Here is a 24,390-nt window from a genome sequence, read left to right on the forward strand (position 1 = left end):
TTAGAGGTCTAATCTGTCCGCCGCAATGTCGCAGCCCCGCTAAAAATTGCAGATCACCGTCATCACTAGTAAAAAAATGAAATAAAAATTTAATAAATCTTTCTCCTAGTCTGTAGACGCGATAACATTTGCGCACACCAATCAAAATATGCCTATTGGGATTTTTTTACCAAAAATATGTAGCAGATTACAAATTGGCCTATAAGGATGAAAGAATTCGATTTTTACTTTTTTTTTTTTTTGGAATGATATATAGCAGAAAAATATTTTTTTTTCAGAATTGTCGCACTTTTTAAAATTTATAGCGCAATAAATAAAAACCGCACAGGTGATCAAATACCACCAAAAGAAAGCTCTAATTGTGGGAAAAAAAGGACATCATTTTTTTTTTAGGTACAGCGTTGCACAACTGCGCAATTGTCCGTTAAATTAACGCATAGTCAAATCGCTAAAAATGGCCTGGAAAATCCTTCCAGTCCAGGAGTGGTTAAATATAGTGCCTGGGGGGTCCCCTTAATCTGCCTAAAAAGTGGAGCCTCTACAGCATGTATAGAACCTGCTGCAGCAAAAATGACGTTTCTAAAGAAAAATAAAAAACGGGTCAAATTACATTTAAAATGACTTGCGGTTGTGATTGTTGGCACTTGGCTATTTAAAAAAAATTTGAAAAAAACAGCATGGGGTCCCCCCAGTCCATACCAGGCCCTCTTTAAGGGGAGCCTAATGGCAAAATTAAAAAAAAAAACAGCGTGGGGTCCCTGCCAAAATTCATGCCAGGCCCTTATCCAAGCACGCAGCCTGGCAGACCAGAAAAGGGGGGGCATCCCCCTCTTGAACCATACAAGGCCACATGCCCTCAACATGGGGGGGGGGTGTCCCCCTTCCCCGAGCAACATGTCCCCATGTTGATGGGGACAAAGGCCTCTTCCAGACAAAAACATCAGAGATGGGGTGATTGGCACCCAAGAATTAAAAATGAATGTCACGATTTATTAAAATGGAGTTTTGTGGATGTTCTTTACCATCACTATATAGGAGCCTTTTGTAGTGACATTTTAATAAATTGTGACATTAATTTTTAATTCTTCAGCCTTGTGGTCTTTTTGTTTTGGTGAGCTCTAATCACCCCATCTCTGTTGTTTTGGGGCTTCTTACATTGGGACTGTTTTATGGGACAGCTGCACCCTTGACTTGAGACCCATGGCTTTTCCCACATGTGAGTGTTTTACTATTATGTTTTAACCCATTTTTTACTTAGCATTATCATCTTCATCAGTCAACTCCCTGGGTTTATCTCTTTGCTAGTTGGTTCTAATGCCAGGTTTTCTTTTGTATTGTCTCTTCCAGACAACCCTAGGCAGTGGCTGTGGGGATCTGTGGGCAAGGGGCTTATTGGAATCTGGAAGCCCCCTTTACCAAGGGGACCCCAGATCCCCCCATATATGAATGAGTATGGGGTACATCGTACCCCTACTCATTCACCAAAAATCTGTTAAAAATAAATAAAAAGACTGCAAGGGTTTTTTACAAGTCCTTTATTAAAAAAATTAAACAAACAATGTTCCCCGATGTAGATCCATCATCAATCATGATGCCCTCCACACCGCCAGACCTGAAAAAAGAAAAAATGCTCTGCACTCATCTAAGGCAGACTGCCGAATGTCTCCTCAGCTGTCTGACAGTTCTGACATCATTGACTGGTGCATACCTGGTTGGGGACGTCATGAGGTGGTGAGGCCACCAGGGGATGTCACCAGTTGGCTCCACCCCTTACCTATTTAAGAACTGTCAGACGGCGGAGGAGACATTCGGTGGACTGCCTTCGAGGAGTGATACTTTTTTTTTTTTTCTTTTTCCGTGTCTGGCAGTGCAGTGTTCTTAATGAAGTCATTTATTTCTAATTTTTTGCCATTTGCAGAAATATTGTTTCTATTTTTACAGTAGCCTAATAGAATCTGAGACAATGTCATATTTAAATTTTAAAATAGATATACTGTTCACAGTCAAGAGAATAACATATGGCATATTAAGTGCCTTCCACACACAGCTGTGACAAAAATGTTGTATAGAGAAATATTGTGCTATATTTAGCAATGAAAGTCTTATACTGTAATTACAACATCAAGACTATTTAGAAAGGTGTTACAAATAATGATAATGTGCAAAGTGCCATAATATCTACCAACCAGATATTTGCTTATTGTAGACAGATCTGAGAAATTTAAATCCTGATGTTTTTCCTATTAATAGATCCACTTGCCGACCTCCGCACGACTATTTACTGCGGCGGTCAGCCCCGTACAGGCAAAGTGACGTAGGACTACGTCACTAGCCTGTGAGCCTCTAGGGGGCGAGCGCGCGCCGCCGGAGGCGCGCTCCCGCCCCCGCTCAATCCCTAACAAGTCCACGCGTGTGACCGGTGGACCCGATGTCCGCCGGTCACTCGCGACCGTCCGGTGCAGAGGGAGAAAGGCAGGCGGCTAATGTAAACAAAGCCGCCTGTCATTCTCTCTTGGGTAACTGCAGAGATCATACGGTCCTGCTATGTAGGATCGTATATCTCTGTGGTTACATGAAAAGCCACGCCCCTTTACAGTTAAAAACATGCCCCTAGGGACACATTTAACCCCTGCATCTCCAAAAGTTAACCCCTACCCTGCCAGTGTCATTTTTATAGTAACAGTGCATATGTATAGCACTGATTACTGTAGTAATGTCACTGGTACCCCCAAAAGTGTAAAAAAATGTCAGTCAGGGGTTCGATCTGTCTGCCGCAATGTCGCAGTCCAGCAAAAAAAATTGCAGATCGCCGCCATTGCTCATTAAAAAAAAAAACACCAAAAATGACAGAAATCTTTCCCTTAGTTAGTAAACGCAATAACTTTTGCGCAAAATACGCTTATTGCGATTTTTTTTAACCAAACATATGTAGCAGAAAACAAATTGGCCAAAAATGCTAAAACATTTTGATTTTTACATTTTTTTGGGGGGAATTTCTGATAAAAAATTTGAAAAATATTGTTATTTTTTCAAAATTGACGCTGTTTTTTTTGTTTATAGCGCAAAAAGTAAAAATCGCACAGGTGTGATCAAATACCACCAAAAGAAAGCTCTGTTTGTGGGAAAAAAGGATGTCAATTTCATTTGGGTACAGCGTCGCACGACCACGCAATTGTCAGTGAAATTCACGCAGTGCCGAATCGCAAATAGGGCCTGGTCAGGAAAGGGGTAAAATCTTCCGGGGCTTAAGTGGTTAAGCATCCTAAAGAACCTGAGAAACATACAGTACTGTGCAAACGTTTTAGGCAGGTGTGAAGAAATTCTGTAAAGCAAGAATGCTTTCAAAATTATATCACTTTTTACACTTAGATTCACTGGATTATTCATGTTGTATTTATTGATTATTTATGATTGAATATATATCACTGAATATCATTCACTTAATTGTTATTTGAACCATTGGCGCTGCCTTTTATATCTATAAGGCTTATTATCTAATAGTAAGGTTTAGAATTACAATTACATTTTAGCATGCATTACACAGTACTGTTTCTTAATGCATCAGGGCTGTATTTAATCACTTCCTGCAAACCAACGCAGCTCTATGCCTAATACTGTCACAAGGGATGTTTACATTGCTTGTGACAGCAATAAAAGTGATCAGATTTTTTTTTAAACTTTGCTAAAATTAAAAAATTAAATAAATTATATAGGAGAAAAAAAATTAAATTCAAAGCACCCCCGTCACCGTGAACTTGCTCACGAAAGAAAACGCATACGGACGTCGCGCCCACAAATGAAAGCGCTGTTCAAACCACAAATGAGAGGTATTGCCGCGATCGACAGAGCGAGAGCAATAATTCTAAAAAAAGAGCTACTCTGTAACTCTAAACTGGTAACCATTAAAAAAAAATTAAATTGTCGCCTATGGAGATTTCTATTGACTGAAGTTTGTCGCCATTCCGCGGGTGTGCGCAATTTTAAAACGCAACATGTTAGGTATCTATTTACTCGGCGTGACATTATCTTTCACAATATACAAAAAAATGGGCTAACTTTACTGTTTTTTTTTTTTTTTAAATGCAGTGAAATCTATTTTTTACAAAAAAAACTGGCGTTTGAAAGTCCACCAAAGCAACCACCGCGTGACAAAAAATATTGCAAGGACTGAAATTTTATTCTCCAGAGTCTTTGCTAACAATATATATATATATATATATATATATATATATATATATATATATATATATATATATATATATAATGTTTGGGGGTTCTAAGTAATTTCCTAGCTAAAATACAGATTAGCTCGGTCCAGAAGTGGTTAAATTATCATATTTAAAAAGTTATATATGCTGCCTGATTCTATGTTATTTGGTATTTAGGCTTAATTAGCCTCACCGAACCCTGCAAGGTGTCATTTTGCATCTGTATGATTAAAAGTCAGGCATACAGTACTGTATATCCTATTGGAATAAGGTTTACCGAAATAATCTTCAGATCTGATAAGCTTTAGAAAATCTGACATATGTCCTAAAAGTAGTAATTTATGCTTACTACTAGTAATTAAGTAGGTTAATAATGAGCAGGGTGCTTCAATGAAAATGAAGAATATCAGAACTACTTACTATTTTTTCTAGCAGGGGGTTTATTCCCTGTAGTCTATTTTACAGTGTTACACTTGGAAAATAGGCTTGTTAATACAAACAAATAAACAAATATTTATTGGGATACAGTGTTATGAATGAATTCAGTATTATATTAGTATTAATTCAGGTACTTCATCTCCTGCTAACTGACGCATATATCTACACTATTAGGATCTTGTGTCCTGAGCAATTACAATTAGTGAAACAAAATGTGCTTTTGGCTTTAGGGTAAAATGGGTGCAGTCCAGTAATTTAAACTATTAATATTACCAAAAATCATTTAATGTGAGTTGTATTAGTTATAATACCTATTAATCAATTCTGCAGGCAGCACATTATTTTTTCCCTCTAGTAATTAACAGCTGAGAGACCAATTTGTCATGGTAAAGCAAGTGTCTGTACAGAATTTGCTGCTAATATCCTCCACGCCTCCCTAACTCCTGTACATTTAACCTTTAATCTTTAAATCACCATTATAAAATAATATAAATAATACAAATGTTAATTAATTAATTTTGCTGTGGTACAGTACAGTTATTCTATATTACTTAATGGATAGGGTCTTCTCTATAATGTTCTATATACTTATATCACTGGTGGTGCAGCTGTGAGTTTATGGGTTGGAACCTCTTCCTGATCCCAAGTCTTCTTGCGCCAAAGCTTTTATGCCTACTTCTGCTAGTAAGTAGTTCTAGGGCAGTGACGTTATGAGGGAATCGGATCCAAATGTAGATTCCAAAGCCCAAAAAAAGGCTCAGTTTGTGCCAATATTTTTAGTAGATCCTTAGCAATTGAAGCCATTTCATAGGTGGTCAGGAGGCATTGTATCTCCTCCGACTTTAACCCCTTAACCACTTTAGCCGCGGAAGGATTTGCCCCGTTTCTGACCAGGCCCTATTTTGCAATTCGGCACTGTGTTACTTTAACGGACAATTGCACGGTCGTGCGACGCTGTATTAAAACAATTTTGATGTCCTTTTTTCCCATAAATAGAGCTTTCTTTTGGCGGTATTTGATCACCTGTGCATTTTTTATTTTTTGCACTATAAATAAAAAAAGAGCGACAATTATGAAAAAAAAAAAACAATCTTTTTTACATTCTGCTATATGACATTCTCCAAAAAAATGTAAAAATCTAATTTTTTTAACATTTTAGGCCAATTTGATTTCTGCTACATATTTTTGGTAAAAAAAATCCCAATAAGCGTATTTTGATTGGTTTGCGCAAAAGTTATTGCGTCTACTAACTACGGGAAAGATCTCTGTCATTTTTATTGTTTTTTTTTTTACTAGTAATGACGGCGATCTGCAATTTTTTGCTTGACTGCGACATTGCGGCGGACCCCTAACTGAGCTTAGCTGAAACTGCTGATCTGTCCCTGCCTGTAAGTGAGAAGATCCACCTGCTTTGCTTACATAAGCAGGTGGATCTTCTCTCCATTTACCGGACGATCGTGGGAGGAAAACGGCAATCGCGGTGCGTGCACCGCCAAAACCCCTTTTCCTCCAGTCACGTAGTACTACATGACTGGACCCAGGGGAGCTGCACTGCCACAGTAATATTACTGTGGGCAGACAGCAAGCGGTTAAACCTTGCACTAGCACACAGTAACAATGTGCATTGAATGCGGTTATGGGGCACCCCCATACAGCAGGGATAATTTTACCAGCAGGTTGAACAAAAAAATGGCTCTATTCCCTCCCCACTAAGCTATTGTTCTCCGACTGCAGGAAGACTTCCCCACTGTCAGAATACACTGATCAGCGCTGTCAGCTATAGCATTATTTTCAAGGTAGGTATCTCTTCCACAGCTGCTTGAGTGGAAAAAATGTCCCCAAATCCTCCCAAGCCCAGCATTTAAACGCTATCATGTGGAATTTGCCCCTTCTGTAGGTTTTTGGCCTCTTCTGCACTATAGTGGCAGATACCAAGCCAAGATTATTTTGCCCATTAAGCCATCCCTACTCTCTACCAGAAGTTGAATGCAAGATGTCTGTGATGCTGGACCATGCAGTCAGTGGTAGGGTATACTTGTGGTTTAGGATGAAGGAACACCACTGGAGCTGGTGGTGCTGCCACATATCTGGCCTGATGTGACAGCTGTACATTTTAACCTTACTTATCTCATCCTCCAACTCTTTGAAATGAGTAGCCCATTCAAGTGCTCCAAAGTATATGCAAAGTCCCAAGCTAAATGCTGTGTTGCAGCTTGTATGGCTGGGAGACAGGAGACAGCTCTCCAGACCTAGACAGAGGGGCTGACCCCTCATTATCTTTAGATAGGCAGGGTTATGTGTAACTATAGCACTATTCTGTTGTTCACAGTTCACTTCAGACAAATTACACATGTACCTTGACTGGCACATATATACAATCTGAAGAAATGTCATCATGAAGTACCCTGGCCGCCTTAAGTGGTCATATCAGGCCATAGCTCACCTCACACAAATGGCTCATCAAAATTAGTGGGCTGACAACTACCTTATCTATATACCCCCTCTACTAGGCTGAGCAATGCTGCCCAGGTTTTGATTTGCATGGGGTTGGCCAAGCCTTGCTTGAAATCCACCAAACCTAAACTTAGCAGTCAACTATACTGACATTAAAGAAGGCAGAGGGTGAATCTTGACACTAAATTCTTGCCCTCTTCAAGGCTAATAGGCAGGCTATTGACAAAAAAAATGGGAATTTTCAAAATACTTGTTAATGAACACAAGGTCCTCCTGCATGAAAAACAATAATCCCGACAGCTACATGCTTGGAATATGCCTTTTGGATGTATGTGGTGTTTTATGGTGAGGCTCTGGAGAGCTGTTTTTTTTTCACCCTGCCACTGGCTCATCACGCAGGATGTAGTGAAGTGGCTTACATTGTCTTTCTTTTGTTATTCCTCCCAGGTGCAGAGAAGCCAGCTGTCTTTAAGTACTGTTATTGTGCCCTTTTTCTCCTCCAATTTTCCTAATTTTGCAATATCCCTACAAACTGCCTAGAAGAAGTTGGTGAAATTATAAGCTACTGTTATCCACATGGCTGGTCCACAGAGTCCTGCAATGTGGGCCTTATTATCACTTTTACTGCTTGAACAGGGGAAAGAAATATCCCCAAACCAATTCTATGCCCAACATCTTAATGCCAGTTGGACAAAACTGCTTGCTATTCAACAGCTCCCATTATAGCCCATGGATTCAACTTTTTGCACAAGGTTATGGTTTAACCTGCACTACATTGGCAAATACTGCCATTCTTTTTGTAGAAGGTCATCCCCCAGTCACCATTATTTTGCCCATAAGGCCATCCCTGCCCTTCATCAGCATGTGGAATGCAATGATGCCACAGGAGGTAGTGGAGGGTAATGAGCCAGAGGTAGGTTGTGGTGCTGATGGTAAGAAAGACCAAATGGGTAGGCATTTTATTAATATTTATTTATAACCGTATAACCAGAGCATTGGAGGCATAGCTACAGGGGTAAAACATTGTCATAGGCTGCCTGTCCTTTCACAATGCAGGGGGAAGAAATGTATATCTGCGGAAAAGACAAGCAGCAGAAAAAAAGTTAAAGGATAACAATTCTATGACCAAAAAGCTGCCCACCCCTCTTCAAATCAGGACTGCCCAATTTGAAAAACAAAAAAAAGTCTGAAAGGTGTATGTAAAAAGAAGGGTAGAGGTGCTGCATATGATGGAATTAGGTGTCAAGCATGGCTGTTGTGCCCTATTACTCTACCCCACCTCTTCTTTCTGCTCTTCCACCACCTTCACCTCCATCTCCTCCTTCTTCTTCTCCTCCACCATCCCCACCTCCTCATTAATTTCTTCAAATTCCACTATAGTCATGTAGAGAATTGTGTTTTACTAATTTGCGTCTTCTTTATTACCCTAAATTTCCCTTTTAGGGCTCTTTCACATGGTCTGCCTCCGTAGGCGGATCCGTGCTGCTCAGCGGGGATCAATCCGCGATCCCCGCTGAGCTGGCGGATGACAGTTCCATCTCCGCTTGCAGTGCGGAGAGGGAGGTGTCACAGCCCCCGCTGCTCTCATCCGATCCCATCCGATCCCCAGGACGGATGGAAAATAGGGTTTCCATCTGTCCGGATTTCACGGACAGGATCGGATGCGGATGGCAGCGGGTGTCAGCAGACATGTCACCGCTGACATCCGCTGCTCCATAGGGCTGAATGGGGCATCCGATCAGATCCGCCTAAAAAACTGACAGGCGGATCTGATCGGACCGCCCGTGTGAAAGAGGCCTAACTCTAAAACATATAACTGAGGAATTCTGAAGGCTGGCATCCACTGTCATAAACTGGAGTTTTTTTTTTTGTTTATGCAGATGAGTCTGACCACTTGAAGTCTGTTGCATAAGATGAAATGTTTGGCATAACTGACATAACACTGTGTAAGATAAGAGAAAAGCAGCAGTACTTGTGGTACAGCAGCAGGAGGAACTAATGTGTAAACAAATATAACCTGATAAAGAACTTCTATAGAAAGTCTATCATAAATGTTTTTATGTGAAATCTTAAGAAAACATTCACTGCAACTCCTCCCATAGTTAGTGTAAGGTTCCTGACTTGCAATTTTTTTGTACACATTTTAATAATTACATGTTCACAATTGTTTTTTAAATATTTTTATTCAAATTTTTATTTTATTTGTACATATGTAAACATACATAGGGGAAGCATTGCAAACTGGATAAAAGTAATGGAAGTTGGGAAGGGGGACCCAGTTGGAATTGTGGGGCCTCAACATATGATGGGAGATTCATTTCAATCCCTTTGTCCTCATGAGCCTTTTCCTTTAGGTCTTTCTCCAATGACAGGAGGGAAGGGCAGGCAGCAGAAAAATTAAGCAGAAAATCCATAGGCTGTATGCCCCTCTCCAGAGTGTAACTTTAAAACTCAAAGCGGCACTCATCAACATCAAGACGGAAACAACCCATGCTCACGTGATATAATTGGTAGTAAAGAAGAGAAAATGGTGTAATATATGTTTATAGAGTGCAACTATATTAGCATAGTTCAAACACATGAAGCTATAAGTTGTCAGTGATTTAGCAAATTGAGAGCACCTGCGTGATGTTGCTAAACTGATTTGGGTCCCGGGGCACACAAACATTATGCATATCTATAATAAAACATATATAGAAAACTCAGTCCTGTGGAGTATCAATTATGAAACCTCCCAAACTAGTGGGTCAGCAAGAAAACCATTCTACCAGTGTAGAATATACAATCCAAAACAATTAGTACAATATGTAAAAGGATCCAGAGAAAGTCCCAGGAAAAATTTCTGAATGTGTCCATAAATCCAAAAAAGATGTATCGCTTTTAGGGTAACCAGGATATAAAGCCCCTAGGATAAAAAAAGCATCTAGGAATGTTGGTTTCTGTCATGTTGTAGACCTTCCTGGAGTAGGACAAGGCAACATAGTGCTGAGAAATCATATATATAGAAATCATATATAGTTGAGTCTACCTGCAGATGATTCAACTCGGTCCAATGTCGGTTGGACCACAGGTCAAAACACATCCAGGTTCAAGATATGTTTTCAGAACTGCCTGAGCCAAAACTAAAATTCTGGATAACTATCTATCTACCTTCTACCTATCTACTTCTACTTTCCTACCTTGTTGGGCAGATTTCAGTGATGTGCTTTCAGAAAAGCCACTAGAGGACTTCCACTTCACTGCTCATATGACTGCCCTCCTAGAGGATGAGTCTACATTTTGTCAGAAACAGAGACCCGGGCTATGAAACCCTTCATCCAGGAAAATCTTTAAAAGATTTTTATCCACCCATCCTCTTCCCTGCAGGGGCATTTTTTTTGTTTTACAAATATGAAAAACTTCATGTGGTCAGAATAAGATCACAATTACCTAGAAATATCTACTGCCCCTTATTACAGAATACTTCAGCTGCATCCACGGGGCAATGGTATTTACCAGGATGGATTTGTGGGGGCCTACAATCTGACACATGTTAGGAGGAGGTGATGAATGAAAGACATTCAACGCATGTGAGCATGTAAGGGACATTACAAGTACCTGGTCATGCCATTTGGCCTATATAATGCACCAGTCTTCTTCCAGAAACTTGTCAGTGACATTTACCATATGTTACTAATACAGTATTAATGACATTATCCATCAGTGGTTCAGATCCTTCCTGACTAGAAGATCACAGAGAGTATCCCTGGTTTCCTTTTCCTACACATCAGTACCCCTAAAGTATGTTAGAACTTAGGGTTCAAGCCTGTCCTCAATGCTGTTTGCAGTATACGTGTCACCATTGTACAACATAATTCATAGCCTAACTGTCCTATTAATGCTATGAAGATAACACTGTATTTATCCTTTAAACCAAAGTTAAATATGTAATACCAGCCATAAATTCCCACTTTAATAATCTACAAGAGTAGATGAATTCCTGCTGCCTATAATTAAGCAGACAAAACTGAAGGTCAGTGGCTAATAGAAAAATAGAAAAAGTCACATTCAACTCATTTGTTTATATGCAATACAAAGCTATACATATAACATAGATCTTTTTCCCGTGCTTGATGTAGTAATTGATGGGGGAATAACTCAGATATATGTCCTGATCAGATTATTGAACTTCTACCTACAGAAAATTGCAAGAATTAAACATCCTCCCAGAAGACCTATACAATCAGTAACCTTTCATATGGCTGCTGTAAGGGGGTTAGGATTTAGAAAGCATCGGTGTCACTTGATGGTTAGAGGTGGCTTATAAAGTTAAAGCGGAGGAAAACCCCTCGATTTACCACTTCAGAATGTAACTGTCACATTAGTTGTGCTCTCCAGCAAACTGTCAACCATCCAATGGCTGGTGTCATAACTGAGGCCAAGATGGCAGCTTCCTTGGCTGAAAAAGATAGGAGAGCTTAGTTCCACATTAAGCCCTGCCACACTTAACATGTTCACAAACTGAACTGCTAGTGTTTCCATGGAAACAGGCAAATATTACAGACTTAGTCAGTGGAAGAGCAGGCCATAAACACAGCACATCAAAATAACCCAAAAAAGTAAACATTTAGAGAAATAGTATAGAATCTGATTCCCATACCCTCTTTTTTAACATCTTTATGTTGATGTATTTGATAAAAGGTGAAGTAACTAGACCTGAACCATTGTCATTTTTATTTAATTGTAGGAAGGATTCAAAAGGTCAATATAGGGAGTATATGACTCCATATTTATAAAATGCTGCTAAATCTTTAAACCCATTTTTTTAGGAACAGCAATCTATACCTACTTTTTCCCAATAGTTAATAAGGGTTGATGATCTATGGTTAATAGAAGAATTAACATGCAGGAATAGGGGGCTAATCGAAAAACAGTCTAAGATATGGGCAAACTGGTCCCAATTTCAGACTACTACATTATACATATGCTTGAAATACTCAAAATACATTGCTGTTTAAATCAAATTTGAATTAAATAATAATTTGTGAGCTAAATGCTTAAGGAAGGTGTTATTTAATGGTTGCTTTGGCAAAATTTGTGCAATTTGATATATTATATATTGTATTGTCTTTGAATTTGAATTTGAAAATTGCAATAAAATATTATTAAACAAAAAAAAATATATATATATATTTATGTTTATTGCTAAAATAAATCTGCTCAATGAAGATTTTTTGTTTATATCCTGATGTTGTGCTAAAAACTGTATATACAAATTTTTACTAAGAATTTTCATTACAATTGATCTCCTAAGTGATGTATATTAGTTTGTTTGCACCAAGCTGGACCAGACAAACTATTATTTTCACCCACTATGCTGTGTTTAGAAAGCTTCCTCTGATTGGCTGAGGAGGAGAGGTGGGTGGATGGTGTTAACCACTTAAGGACCGCCTGCCACATAAATACTGCGGCAGGCAGCCCTTCCTGCGCGAACTGATATAGGGGTACGTCGGTTGCGGGAGTGCCGATGCAAGGGGTCGGTGGCCATGATTGCCGTCGGCCTCCTGCAATCGCTCCCCGCTGAGAGAGAAGGACGGTCAGCTATTGTAAACACAGCTGACCGTTCTTCTCTCTGAAATGATCACAGAGCGCCTGTGATCCTTCTATGTAGGATCACAGGTCTCTGTGATCATTTCAAAAGCTTAACCCCCCCACAGTTAAACACGCCCCTAGGCTTACATTTAACCCCTGGATCACCAACTAGGTTAACCCATTATTACAGTAACAGTGCATATTTTTAGCACTGATTAATGTAGTAATGTCACTGGTCCCCCCAATTGTGTCAAAAATTTCAGTTAGGGGTCCGATCTGTCCACCGCAATGTCACCGTCCCGCTAAAAATCGCAGATCACCAACATTACTAGTAATAAATAAATAAAAATTACGTAAATATTTCCTCTAGTTTATAGACACAATAACTTTTGTGCAAACCAATCAAAATACACTTATCGCAATTTTTTTGAGAAAAAATATGTAGTAGAATACAATTTTTTGGGAATGTTATATACCAGAATGAGAAAAATATTGTTTTATTTTTTCAGAATTGTCGCTCTTTTTTTGTTTATAGTGCAAAAAAATAAAAATCGCAGAGCTGATCAAATACCACCAAAAGAAAGCTCTATTTGTGGGGAAAAAGTACATCAATTTTATTTTGGTGCAGCGCGCATGACTGCGCAATTTTCCGTTAAAGTAACGCAGTGCCAAAACGCAAAAAATGGCCTGGTCATTAAGGGGGCAAATCTTTAACTGGTTAAAATCTCCAACTCAGCCATTCAGAGAAAGCTTTGTATTCATGCATACAACATTCTCTGTGAATGACTGAGCAGTGCGGGAGAGATACAGGAGCACAGCACTATATACTTCATGTAGCTGAGGCTACATACTGTATCGCCTATACAGAGCACACAGCGGGCACATCTAGTACTGAAGGTATTAGTTCATTTGGACCAGCTTGTTCCAAACACCATATTTAAACCTAATTAAACAAGGGAATGTTTCAGCTTCAGCTTTAATGTTTCAGAGCCTAATTTTCTAATATTTAATCTCATTTGTTCTTCCCAAGTACTACTCTTTTACCAAAAATTGGCCTTACAGTGTATCCCTGCCATATATGAACAAACTGAGCAAGAAATTGGCCGGTGTAGATTTTACTACTTTCACTGAACATTTTATTCTTACAATGACAATAAAGGCCTTCAGTTTATTTCAGTTCAATAGCTCTTATGACCTATAGATTTGCATTTTTGTATGCAGGTTCATCCTGCATTTTGGATACACAGACAATTGATGGGGGGGGGGGGGGGACAGGTAGGTAGGAGCAGCCATTTGTGCTCACTCAGGCTGCATTTTTTCTTTACACACAGTGGTTTTGACTCACTGTTTCTTCTCACAGAGAAGAATTTATTGAAAACTCTGCAATCTGGAATTTGCTGATTTTGTACTTGCACAGTTAATGTTAAGAGAGGCTGAGTGATTGCAAATTGAGTGTTTTCTCATTTAAGGGCAGTGGTGATCATTTTACTAGATATAGGAAGAAAGTGCAACTTCTGAAATTGTTGAAGGGCTGAACTAAACAGATTGTGAACATACTATAGGAGATGTTTAGAGAGTGTGGTAAAAATTCTGAACATTATCTGAGGCTGCAGATATACTGCAGGTGAGAGGCACAACAAAAGTGAGTGTGAAACGTGTGAAAAAGAAAGTGTAAAGACGACCGTGCAGATATTGTAGTCCAAAGTGGCCATTTGTATAGTGCACCTGTGCTACAGCGAACTATATTCTTGAAGCTCCTCATTACCACGAAACCCAACACAGACTGAAGGGAAGTGTTCCCAGACTTTCCCTTCACAGTACACAGAGACAGAATCACTTTTAGTTCAATGGCAGGTCAAGCACTGATCAGCATCTATAAAGTGGAAAAACTGACTACTTGCTACTGTGGCCTGAGAGCCATACAACACATACCAAAGAAAAGGTTGGGTGCTGGAGCTCAATTGGCTAATCTAAAAAACTTTACCCAATACAAAAAAAAGTCCCATTAAAATGACTCTAAGGTAAACTCAGCAATTATGATTGAAAATATATGTATGCTGACAATACTTTATACTTTCCATTTCATTACTAGAAGTATAAAAAATGTAAATAAGAGTCTTGTCACTAAAATAATGTAATGTTGAAGTTTTCTATCATTTTTATGGTAGACAACCAAGGGTATTGCTATGCTTTATTCAATCGTAAACACAATAGTCATTATCATACATAAAAAATACAATAATAGTACTTTTTTGTTTTGTCTAGCTTCTCCATGGGTAGATAAGAGCAGAACGCCAAATAAAATTGACCTTTATGATGTTAGAAGACGACCATGGTAAGTTTGTTTATATTTATGCATTTGGTCATTTATTCAATTAATGTGATGCATACACTGATATGTACTTGATTAATCCTATAAATAAAAAAAGATATTCACTTTGTGTTGCAGCTCTGGCAATGACAAAGCAGGGCTCATTTGCTTTCTCTGCTTCATTATTTTTCATTATAAAAAGACATTAAACAATGTTACTTACAAATTACAGTCTAATGAAACGTGGGAGATGGAGTGCTCTACCAGAATTGTTGTGCTATCTGTGCAGCTTAAGAGGAGTACAAGCAATATCCATAACATTTGTTCTATTATTTAATTAGAAATTGTAATCCTATCAAACAGCATTATCTTAAGAGGGGCACAATAATGAGCAATAACCGAATATAAGCTTTAGTCTGATTTTTCAGTAAATAGAATTTATTATTCGATTTTTATTGTATTCTTTTTTTCTAATACCATTTTTAATTATATACTTGCAGGCACTATTGATTTATGAATAAAAACATAAAATGAATCATAGTTAATGAATAATTAACCGTGAAAAGCAACAATGACAAGGGTCCTTTAAAAGATACATTTCATTCTCTAAAAAGTACATTATCCTGTACACCAATAATGAGGACCAGCATATCTTAGCAGGAGCACAATATGTAAAGTAAAATATATTTGGACAAATAATATACCAAACCAAGTGAACTTTGTGCTGATGAAACTATTGTGTCCAAAAAAAATAATAATAATCAAACATTTTCCAACAGAACAGCTACTCACAGAAAGATACCCACAAACAGATATCTTCACAGATTAAACACAATACATGTGAAGGGTTGTCCCTTTAACTGCAGAACAATATACACTCCTCAAAAAAATTAAAGGAACACTTTTTAATCAGATTATTGCATCAAGTCAATTAAACTTCTGGGATATTGATCTGGTCAGTTAAGTAGCAGAGGGGGTTGTTAATCAATTTCAGCTGTTTTGGTGTTAATGAAATTAGCAGGTGCACTAGATGGGCAACAATGAGATAACCTCCAAAACAGGAATGGTTTTACAGGTGGAGGCCACTGACATTTTTTTCCCTACTCATCTTTCCTGACTGTTTTTCACTAGTTTTGCATTTTATACCATTGAATGGCCCCCATGTTTGCCTGACCTAAATCCAATAGAACACCTCCAGGACATTATGTTTTGGTTAATCCAACACCACCAGTTTGCACCTCAGCCTGCTCAGGAGCTTAGTGATGCCCTGGTCCAGATCTGGGAGGAAATACCTTTAGGACACCATACGTCGTCTCATTAGCAGCATGCCCTGATGTTGCCAGGCATGCATACTAGCATGTGGGGGGGCAATGAAATTTCAGCAAAATTGACTAGCCTGCTGCATCAATTTTTCACTTTGATTTTTGGGTGTCTTTGATTTCAGCCCTCTGTAGGTTGATCGTTTTCAATTCCATTAAACAATGTGACAGACATCCTTTCATTCCTAACACATTATCCAGTTCATATCAGTATAGATATCTAGCATGATATGTTTCCCTTTTGAGATCTGACGTGTTTTCAAAGTGTTACTTTAATTTTTTTGAGCAGTGTATATTGATTATACCCTTAACCCTTTAAAAATCACAAACAACTAAACATCTGTAAAATAATCATTACAAATCATATAAAAAAATAAAGGCCCATCATATTCCGTCCAGGAGCACACAGTCTGTTGTGGTGTCCATGCCTCAATGGGTTTAGGGTAGGTTTAGCAAAAGGGGGTCATACTCAATATTAGGTGGATGGTCATAATGTTATGGCTGATCGGTGAAAGTGCCAAGAAAGCAAGTGGTTAAGAAGATACATTTCTTTAGCATGTGATCCATAATCCACAGAATGTGATGTGATTTTATTTATTTTTAATATACAGTAATGTGTAATGATTAAATCATGGATGTTTAATTGTTTGTGATTTTCAAAGGGTAATGGTATATACTATATAAATATTTTTTAAACTCAGAGAGACAGTGCTTCACTTGTATGGTGTCTGAAATATATTCGGGCTTCTAAAAGTGTGATAAAGTGAAATAATCCATGCATCCATTTGTACTTTTGTAAAAAAAAAAAATCAGAACAAAATGAATTTGGAGCATTATAGTTTTTTTATTTTATTTTAAGGACTTGTTTACTATCTCCCTAAAAGTTCCTGCTGGCTCCTAGAGCTCTATCAATACAATTAACAAATACTTAAAATGAATGCCAGTGGAATAACTTGACATGGTCCTATTATAGCAGCAGATTAGATCTGGTCTCTGGGCTGAAAAAAAAAAAAAAAAATCAGGTTAATAACCAGACTTTGCCTGTGGCATCTATGTAAAGTAGAGATGCAAAAGGGATATTATCATCTATAGATACACAATGGACCTGATTCTTCAAGCTACAAAAGTACTTAGTACATCTCCTCTGAAAAATCAAAATGAAAGTTATAGGTTTTAACTATAAAGAGTTGAATATTGTATTGCAGGCCTAAATATTATTATTTTCAAGTAAACACATCTTAATTAATAAATGACCCCAAAAAAATAAGTAAAAATGAGAATGAATAGGTCTATATGTATACTAGTAGGAATTGTGGAATTTAATATTGTATTTTGGGCTTTATTATTATTTTTACATAAATCTATCAAAATGGATACAAATATAACAAGAATTACAAAGAGTATAAAACGAAAACACACACACACACACGTGCATCTCATAAAATTAGAATATCATCAAGAAGTTTATTTATTTCAGTAGGTCAATTCAAAAAGTTAAACTCATATATTTTGTATAGATGCGTTACACACAGAGTGATATATTTCAAGCATTTCTTTCTTTTAATTTTGATGATTATGGCGTACAGCTAGTGAAAACCCATAATTCAGTATTTTATAAAATTAGAATATTACATAAGAACAAAAAAATAATAATTTTTAATACAGAAATGTTGGCTTACTGAAAAGTATGTCCATGTACAGCGTAGTATGCATTCAATACTTGGTCAGAGCTCCTTTTGCATGAATTACTGCATCAATGCAGCATGACATGGAGGCGATCAGCCTGTGGCACCGCTGAGGTTTTATGGAAGCCCAGGTTTTTTTGACAGTGGCTTTCAGCTCATCTTTCTAATACTGAACACAGACATAGATAGAGATTACAACCTGGGCAATATTTTTGTTGATAATGTTGTTAATAATTTTCTTTTATCTTTACCTGATTTGGGAAAAAAAAAATCAAACTTTTTTAGATACAGAATGTTAGCATTTATCAGTTTCCCCGTGATGGAAAAAAAAAACAAAACAATTTTTTATCATTCTTTTAAAGCAGGGTCAGGTACCCTTAACTGTTACAGCAGTAGTTGGTATGTTTGTATCAGGATTTATAAGGTGACAACCTCTCCATCATACTGAGTTTTATCCTTGGAATTATTTTGAATCACTATGCATTATGATATTCAGAATAGTTGTACAGGCATTGAGTGGGAACGTAACTACACAATGTTCTCCACTATTGTGTTTCTGAAATACCTTGGGCACTTTAGCTTTAATACAGCAGGAGGTCGTGGATGTTTTTTGTACAAAAGGCCTTCAGTACTAAAAATGCAGTTCATTATGTTCTGGTGAAAATGTCTCATATTACATTTAATACTAATACTCACAATACCGGTGAGACGATCAAAGCTACCAGAAGTAGATATGTCAAAAATATAGCAAACACATTTGGTAAATGGTTAAACATAATTTATTATCACACAATGTACACCCCCTTTTGAAGGACTGTTGACCTTTCTGTTTGTATCAAGCTAAGAACAATACTTCCAAAAGTAAAGTGTAACTAACATTTTCTTTATAAATGCATCTAAATATGTAGATATTTGTAAAATTCAGTGAACCTGTAAATAACACCCCACACAAGAATTTAATTTCAAATGACATTCGCCAGTTTCTGCTAAAATACATTTCCCTACATTATTAATCATATCATAGCTGAATTATAGACATTTGTTTCAATTTTTTAGCTTTGCATTGAGCCGGGATTGAAGGCCTTTGTTCCATATTCATCTTAGACATAACTTATTATTGAAGTTAAATTGTGAAGGTGCGCTAATTAATACACTTATCAAAATAAACAAATATTTATATCAGGGGTGGGGAACCTTTTTTTCTGCCAAGGGCTATTTGGGTATTTAGAAAATTATTCGGGGGCCGTACAAAATTATCAACTTAAAAATGTGCCTGTTATATTTGGTCAAACATTTAACTCACCCCTAATGTGATGGCTGCAACTGCTTCTCTTTGGTGAGGTGTGTGATGTTAGCTGGTATTGATGATGTTGCTACTCGCAACTGGTTTTCCAGGTTTGCGTCAGTCAGTCTGACTCCAGCTCTGCGCTGGAGGAAGAGGCAATGTTTCCTGTATTGGTCACAGGCAGAGTGCATTTGATATCACTCCGCCTTTGACTCACTCAGACTGTCATAACGGAGCCAGAACTATACAGGAAGCATCGGCTCCGTTCTGACAGATCAGCTGAGAGACACAGACTAAGCTGCACGGGGGGCCGGACCAAATGACTTTGAGGGCCGCATATGGCCCCCGGGCCGTAGGTTCCCCACCCCTGGTTTATATGGTGATAAATTGGAATGAATATACTAGTTAAAAAATACCCATGTAAGAATGAGTGGCATAGACATTATAGCTCATATCAACCTAGTGCCACTTTAAAAAGTGAGACAATCAAATAGGAGGTGATGACATTTCAGTATAAAGTGAAAAGTCCAAAATAAGTCCACTAAAAGTGCAAATATAGTGAAACAAGACCATAAAGATTCTGGTTGCAGGAAAAAAAGTGAATGTAGTCCACACGATTATCCGCTTTGGTGCTGCATGCAACCCCTCTGTGCTCAAACGGTTAGGTTTCGGATTAAACTTGGCACATATGAAAAAGCTGAGCCGCAGTAGCCGGACCTAATACTAATGACAGCTGTACTGGGTGTAGAGCTTCCCGACTTTGAAGGGATAGCTGCTCCAGACATACAGGGCTAAGGATCGACACCAACTTCAAACGCCGACACTTCCCTTGGGCACTAACATAAAGCTCCCTGCGAATATCCCGGGCTTTCCAGCAGTGACACAGTGCAGCATGAGGAAATGAAAAGCGGCCAATAGTGCATTACCTTTAAAACTTTTATTAAAACAATGTAGATTGTACTGACATATAGATGATGTAGACAGCTTTAAATGTCTGGATAGCTCGGCCGCCTGCAGCGCGGTACAGCTCTCCACCCAACGCACCCCCCCTAAAACAGGCGTCCACTGGGATTGGATTTTTTCACCCCAGGTTTAGCGCATTTATTTATTTATAACATGTTATTGAGCTGGTTCTTTTTAGTATCCTTACTTTACAATTGGTAGGTGCAATAAGAGTACAAATAAAAAAAAAATATAAAAATGGTTATTTTTCATTTTATATTTTAAAAAGTTAGTTGTTATTTAGTGAAATAAACTAAACTTTTTTTCTTATTCATATTTTAGGTATATTCAAGGAGCAGCATCTCCAAAAGACATGCTTATTTTGGTGGATGTGTAGGTATCTTTTTTTCTAATTATTTTAGGCAAGTAAGGACCATCACAAAAATATGTCAACAGCCAATTCACAACAGCACTATACCTAAAAGTACAACTCACGTTTACTTTTGTGTACTAATACATCTACTATGTAGGGTTGCAGTTAACCAGAAACTCTTTGGCAGTCAAGCTTAGTCCAAATGAATCTGCTGCAGATCCTGCTCCTGCTGGGGCTTATCTGTCTCATTCATGCTGTGAGCAATACTGTGAACATTACATCCAAAAATGGTGACAGCACATGCTGGCAACGCTCTCCATAAAGGCCTTCAAAGACTATTCAGTAAGGACGCAGTTACATGTTTTTCTGCTGAATCATTAGAAAAGACAATTTTAAGTGCAGCATTTCTCGCATGTCCATTCACCTTTTTTGGATATAACTCTAGCATTTTTATTTAATTTTTATTTTCTTGATAACCACCTGTTCATTTGGCTCCTACATTTTGTGTGTCACTTCCTTTTGTTGCCTTCTCTGCAAAACATCTATAAAACTTATCATTTCACTACTACTTTTAGTACTGTTGATTATTGTCATGCACTTGTTACAGCAGACATATGAAACAAATCATTAGAAATGGTATATATCTTAAATGATTATGTAACAACACCCCACAACTGTCCAGCTAAATAGAAAGTAATGACTTATCTGAGGGTCTGCAACAATACCTTTCTCCTATGATTTCCAATATGGACAGATTTATACAACTTAAGTTTTTACACAAGGCTTACTTCTTACCAAAAAGACTCACTACTATTTATTCTGTGTCATAGATGTCAGACTGTAGTCGGTTCAATTATGTACTATGGACTTGTCCTCAATTACAGACCTCCTGGGGAGAAGTGGTAGATGCTATTAACACAGTGGGATGCCTAACATTGGGAGTGACTACTTCAATCATGTTCCTAGGTATCAATATAAAAATACGTGCAACGCTATATAATATTAGACAACAGAACTGAAGCGATGCAACAACAATAATGAAACAATATACAGTATAATAGTATAATAGTGAGAAGGTAGTAAACAATAAAGTTGATAAAGGTTAAGTGAATAGAGTCCAAGTTGTAAAAATTCAATCAGATCACATAATAAAGTATGTCTGTGTTGAGCAGAAAATAATCTGTAAATAGTGACTTCACTTGGTGTTCCACCACCTCATTTAAATGATATACGCTTACCAGAAACCAAGGACTCATACTTAAAGTAAAGAGTCAGATGCACTTCTGTAATGGCAAACTGCAACATGACAAAACCTTCACTCCTGAAGAGGACTCCCATGGAGCAATTTCTCCATGGGTATCCAGGGAAATCAGTCAGTACCGTCCCATAAAATCTTTAATAATAATAATTAATTGTAGAATTTTCTGGACCTTCACCTATGAGGAGGGTTACATTTTATTGTCAAATAATACACAATCTCATCTGACTCTTTAGTTTATGTATAAGATTTCACAGTTCCTGGTAAGTGCACATCATTTAAATGAGGTGGTGGAACACTGTGTGAAGTCACTATTTTACGGATTATTTTCTTCTCAACACAGACATATTTTTGGGTGATCTATGGACTGAAGTTTGGAACTCGCCAATTAAATTTTTACACCTTGGACTCTATTAACTTCCCCTTTTTTAATGTAATTTACTATGTTCTCACTATTATAGTATTATACCGTATATTGTTTCATTATTGTTGTTGCATCACTTCAGTTCTGTTTGTTAATATTATATAGCGCTGCACGTATTTTTATATTGGTTCTTTTGTCATTTGCAAGCTACACTTGCCCTCCAAGCGCAATTCATTTTTAGTATAATGTTCCTAGATATCCCTGATACAATTAATGTTATTCACTATCTGAAACTCCCTAAAGAACATACTGTATTTAAAACTTTTTAAACACCATTTCCTTTTTCTTTTTCTATGTTAGTAAATGTGCAAGTGCTGATTTTGAACATTTACATTTACATACCTGCTGAAAATATGAAATGATATGTCTATGTTAAACATTCTCAGATATGTAATTTATTAGCTTTTAAGATGCATAACTGCATTAAAAATTATATTTATTTCCATGGATATACCTCTAAAGGAATCGGAGTGGTCTGAGTTTAGTGACACCTATAAAACATCTGTCATCATCTAAATCTTCTAATATCATCTAAAGACAGAATCATACAACTTAAAATTTTCCATTACATCTTACTCCTGCTAGATTACATAAAATGGGCCTACTTTCCTCAGCAGAGTGTTTTAGGGGTTGTAGCCAGGTGGCTGACTTTTTACACTGCTTCTGGTCTTCTCCGGTAGTCCAGGGATTCTGGTCCAATGTAGGCTCATTTATTTCCTCTTTTGTGGGCTTACCAAATTTTTTGGATCCTAAGACCTGGGTAAAATTTGGAACCTGACACTTCCTTCTCACACAAAGAGATTGTTGTGTATCCTGTACTTTTATGCTAAGAAATCTCTTTTACTATCTTGGAAGGGATTGGTATCACCCACACTATCACATTGGTTGAAATTAGCCAATGAATCCCTGCCTCTATATAAACCCACCTTTGAGCTTAGGAAGAGACCAAAAGTGTTTTATAAAAATTGGGGAAAATGGCTTGCGAGTCCCTTGACTTTGGCCTCGTTATCGTAAGAATTCAACTACAATCCATCTATATTCACAACTGCTTTGAATTTTGTTCTGAAAAATGGTATGTCTGCTTATATTGTACCACATGTGCGACCCAGTCCCATTTAATTATTCTATGAGACATGTGAATTGATTTAAGCCAACTTTATTGTTTGATTGTTGTACACTGATCTTTTTTGCTCTGTACAAATGTACAGTGTTTTTTTTTTTATTATTTTTTTTTATATAAACTCAAAATATCTTTAAAACAAATTATATTTATAGATAGTTTCATTTTTATAGCATCAAATGCCTTTAGTGAATGTTAGGGGTGAAGGGCAAGGCAGAATTCTGAAAACAAGGAGTAGAGTGAAGGGCAAAACAGGACAATTGTGAAGTGGAACAATAAGCTTCTACGTAGGAGTTATAATAATAGCAATGTTAACACAAACTGAAATGCCATGTTACATAGAACCTTTTCACAAAAGAGAAGCTCAGTAAATAACATAATTTTAACAACATATAAACCAAAAAGTCCTCCTGGTATGGTATAAAGTTGATTGCAGAAGCAATGCCTTTTTTAGGGTTATGGAATGTCCCTTTAGAGCAGAATTAAATTCAAAAGCAAACATTTATTATATTGCAGCTTAAAACAAAAGAAAAAAGCATACGCAATGCCACTACCCTGCCAGGTGATGTCTAAGTAAAACTGATGTAGCTGTACAATTAGATAGTAGAAGCTAGCATAGATACTAAAGGAACAAAGAGAAAACAGTGCAGAAAACCTTCACTAATAAAAGTTACCCCAAAAAAATACAGAAACAAAAAGTCAATACCTAAAAGTAAACCAAAATTACAGACAGACATCTAAAAACAATGATCAAAATTCAAAAAACAGAACACTAAAGTCAATTTCCACTACAGTTTGAGTATCAAAAAGGAAAAAAATGAGTCACTGGAAACAAGCAGCCCAATTTTCATGCGGATCCAACTAAAATCACAGCATAGCATGTGTATGAGTCTAGCAGGGACCACAGCCTGTATTCCAGAAGCTGATAGAAGAGGAACTAAAAAATATTGCAGCTTACCAATTCTTAGATGTGATGGCTGCATTCATTTACTTTTTCAGGCT

General features: G+C 37.4%; 1 protein-coding gene across 2 annotated transcripts in view; it reads left to right on the forward strand.

Moving 5' to 3' along the window:
* The window catches only part of CACNA2D1 (calcium voltage-gated channel auxiliary subunit alpha2delta 1), a 960,240-nt gene that overhangs the window by 667,174 nt on the left and 268,676 nt on the right, over window positions 1-24,390 (forward strand). For both annotated transcript variants that reach the window (XM_082257081.1, XM_082257082.1), the window contains exons 8-9: window positions 14,937-15,006; window positions 20,556-20,606. In XM_082257081.1, the coding sequence (XP_082113207.1) occupies window positions 14,937-15,006; window positions 20,556-20,606 (121 nt within the window). The remainder of the gene's footprint in view (window positions 1-14,936; window positions 15,007-20,555; window positions 20,607-24,390) is intronic.

The sequence above is a fragment of the Pelophylax lessonae genome (genome assembly GCF_965119305.1).
Source record: "Pelophylax lessonae genome assembly, chromosome: 4".
Lineage (NCBI taxonomy): Eukaryota > Metazoa > Chordata > Amphibia > Anura > Ranidae > Pelophylax > Pelophylax lessonae.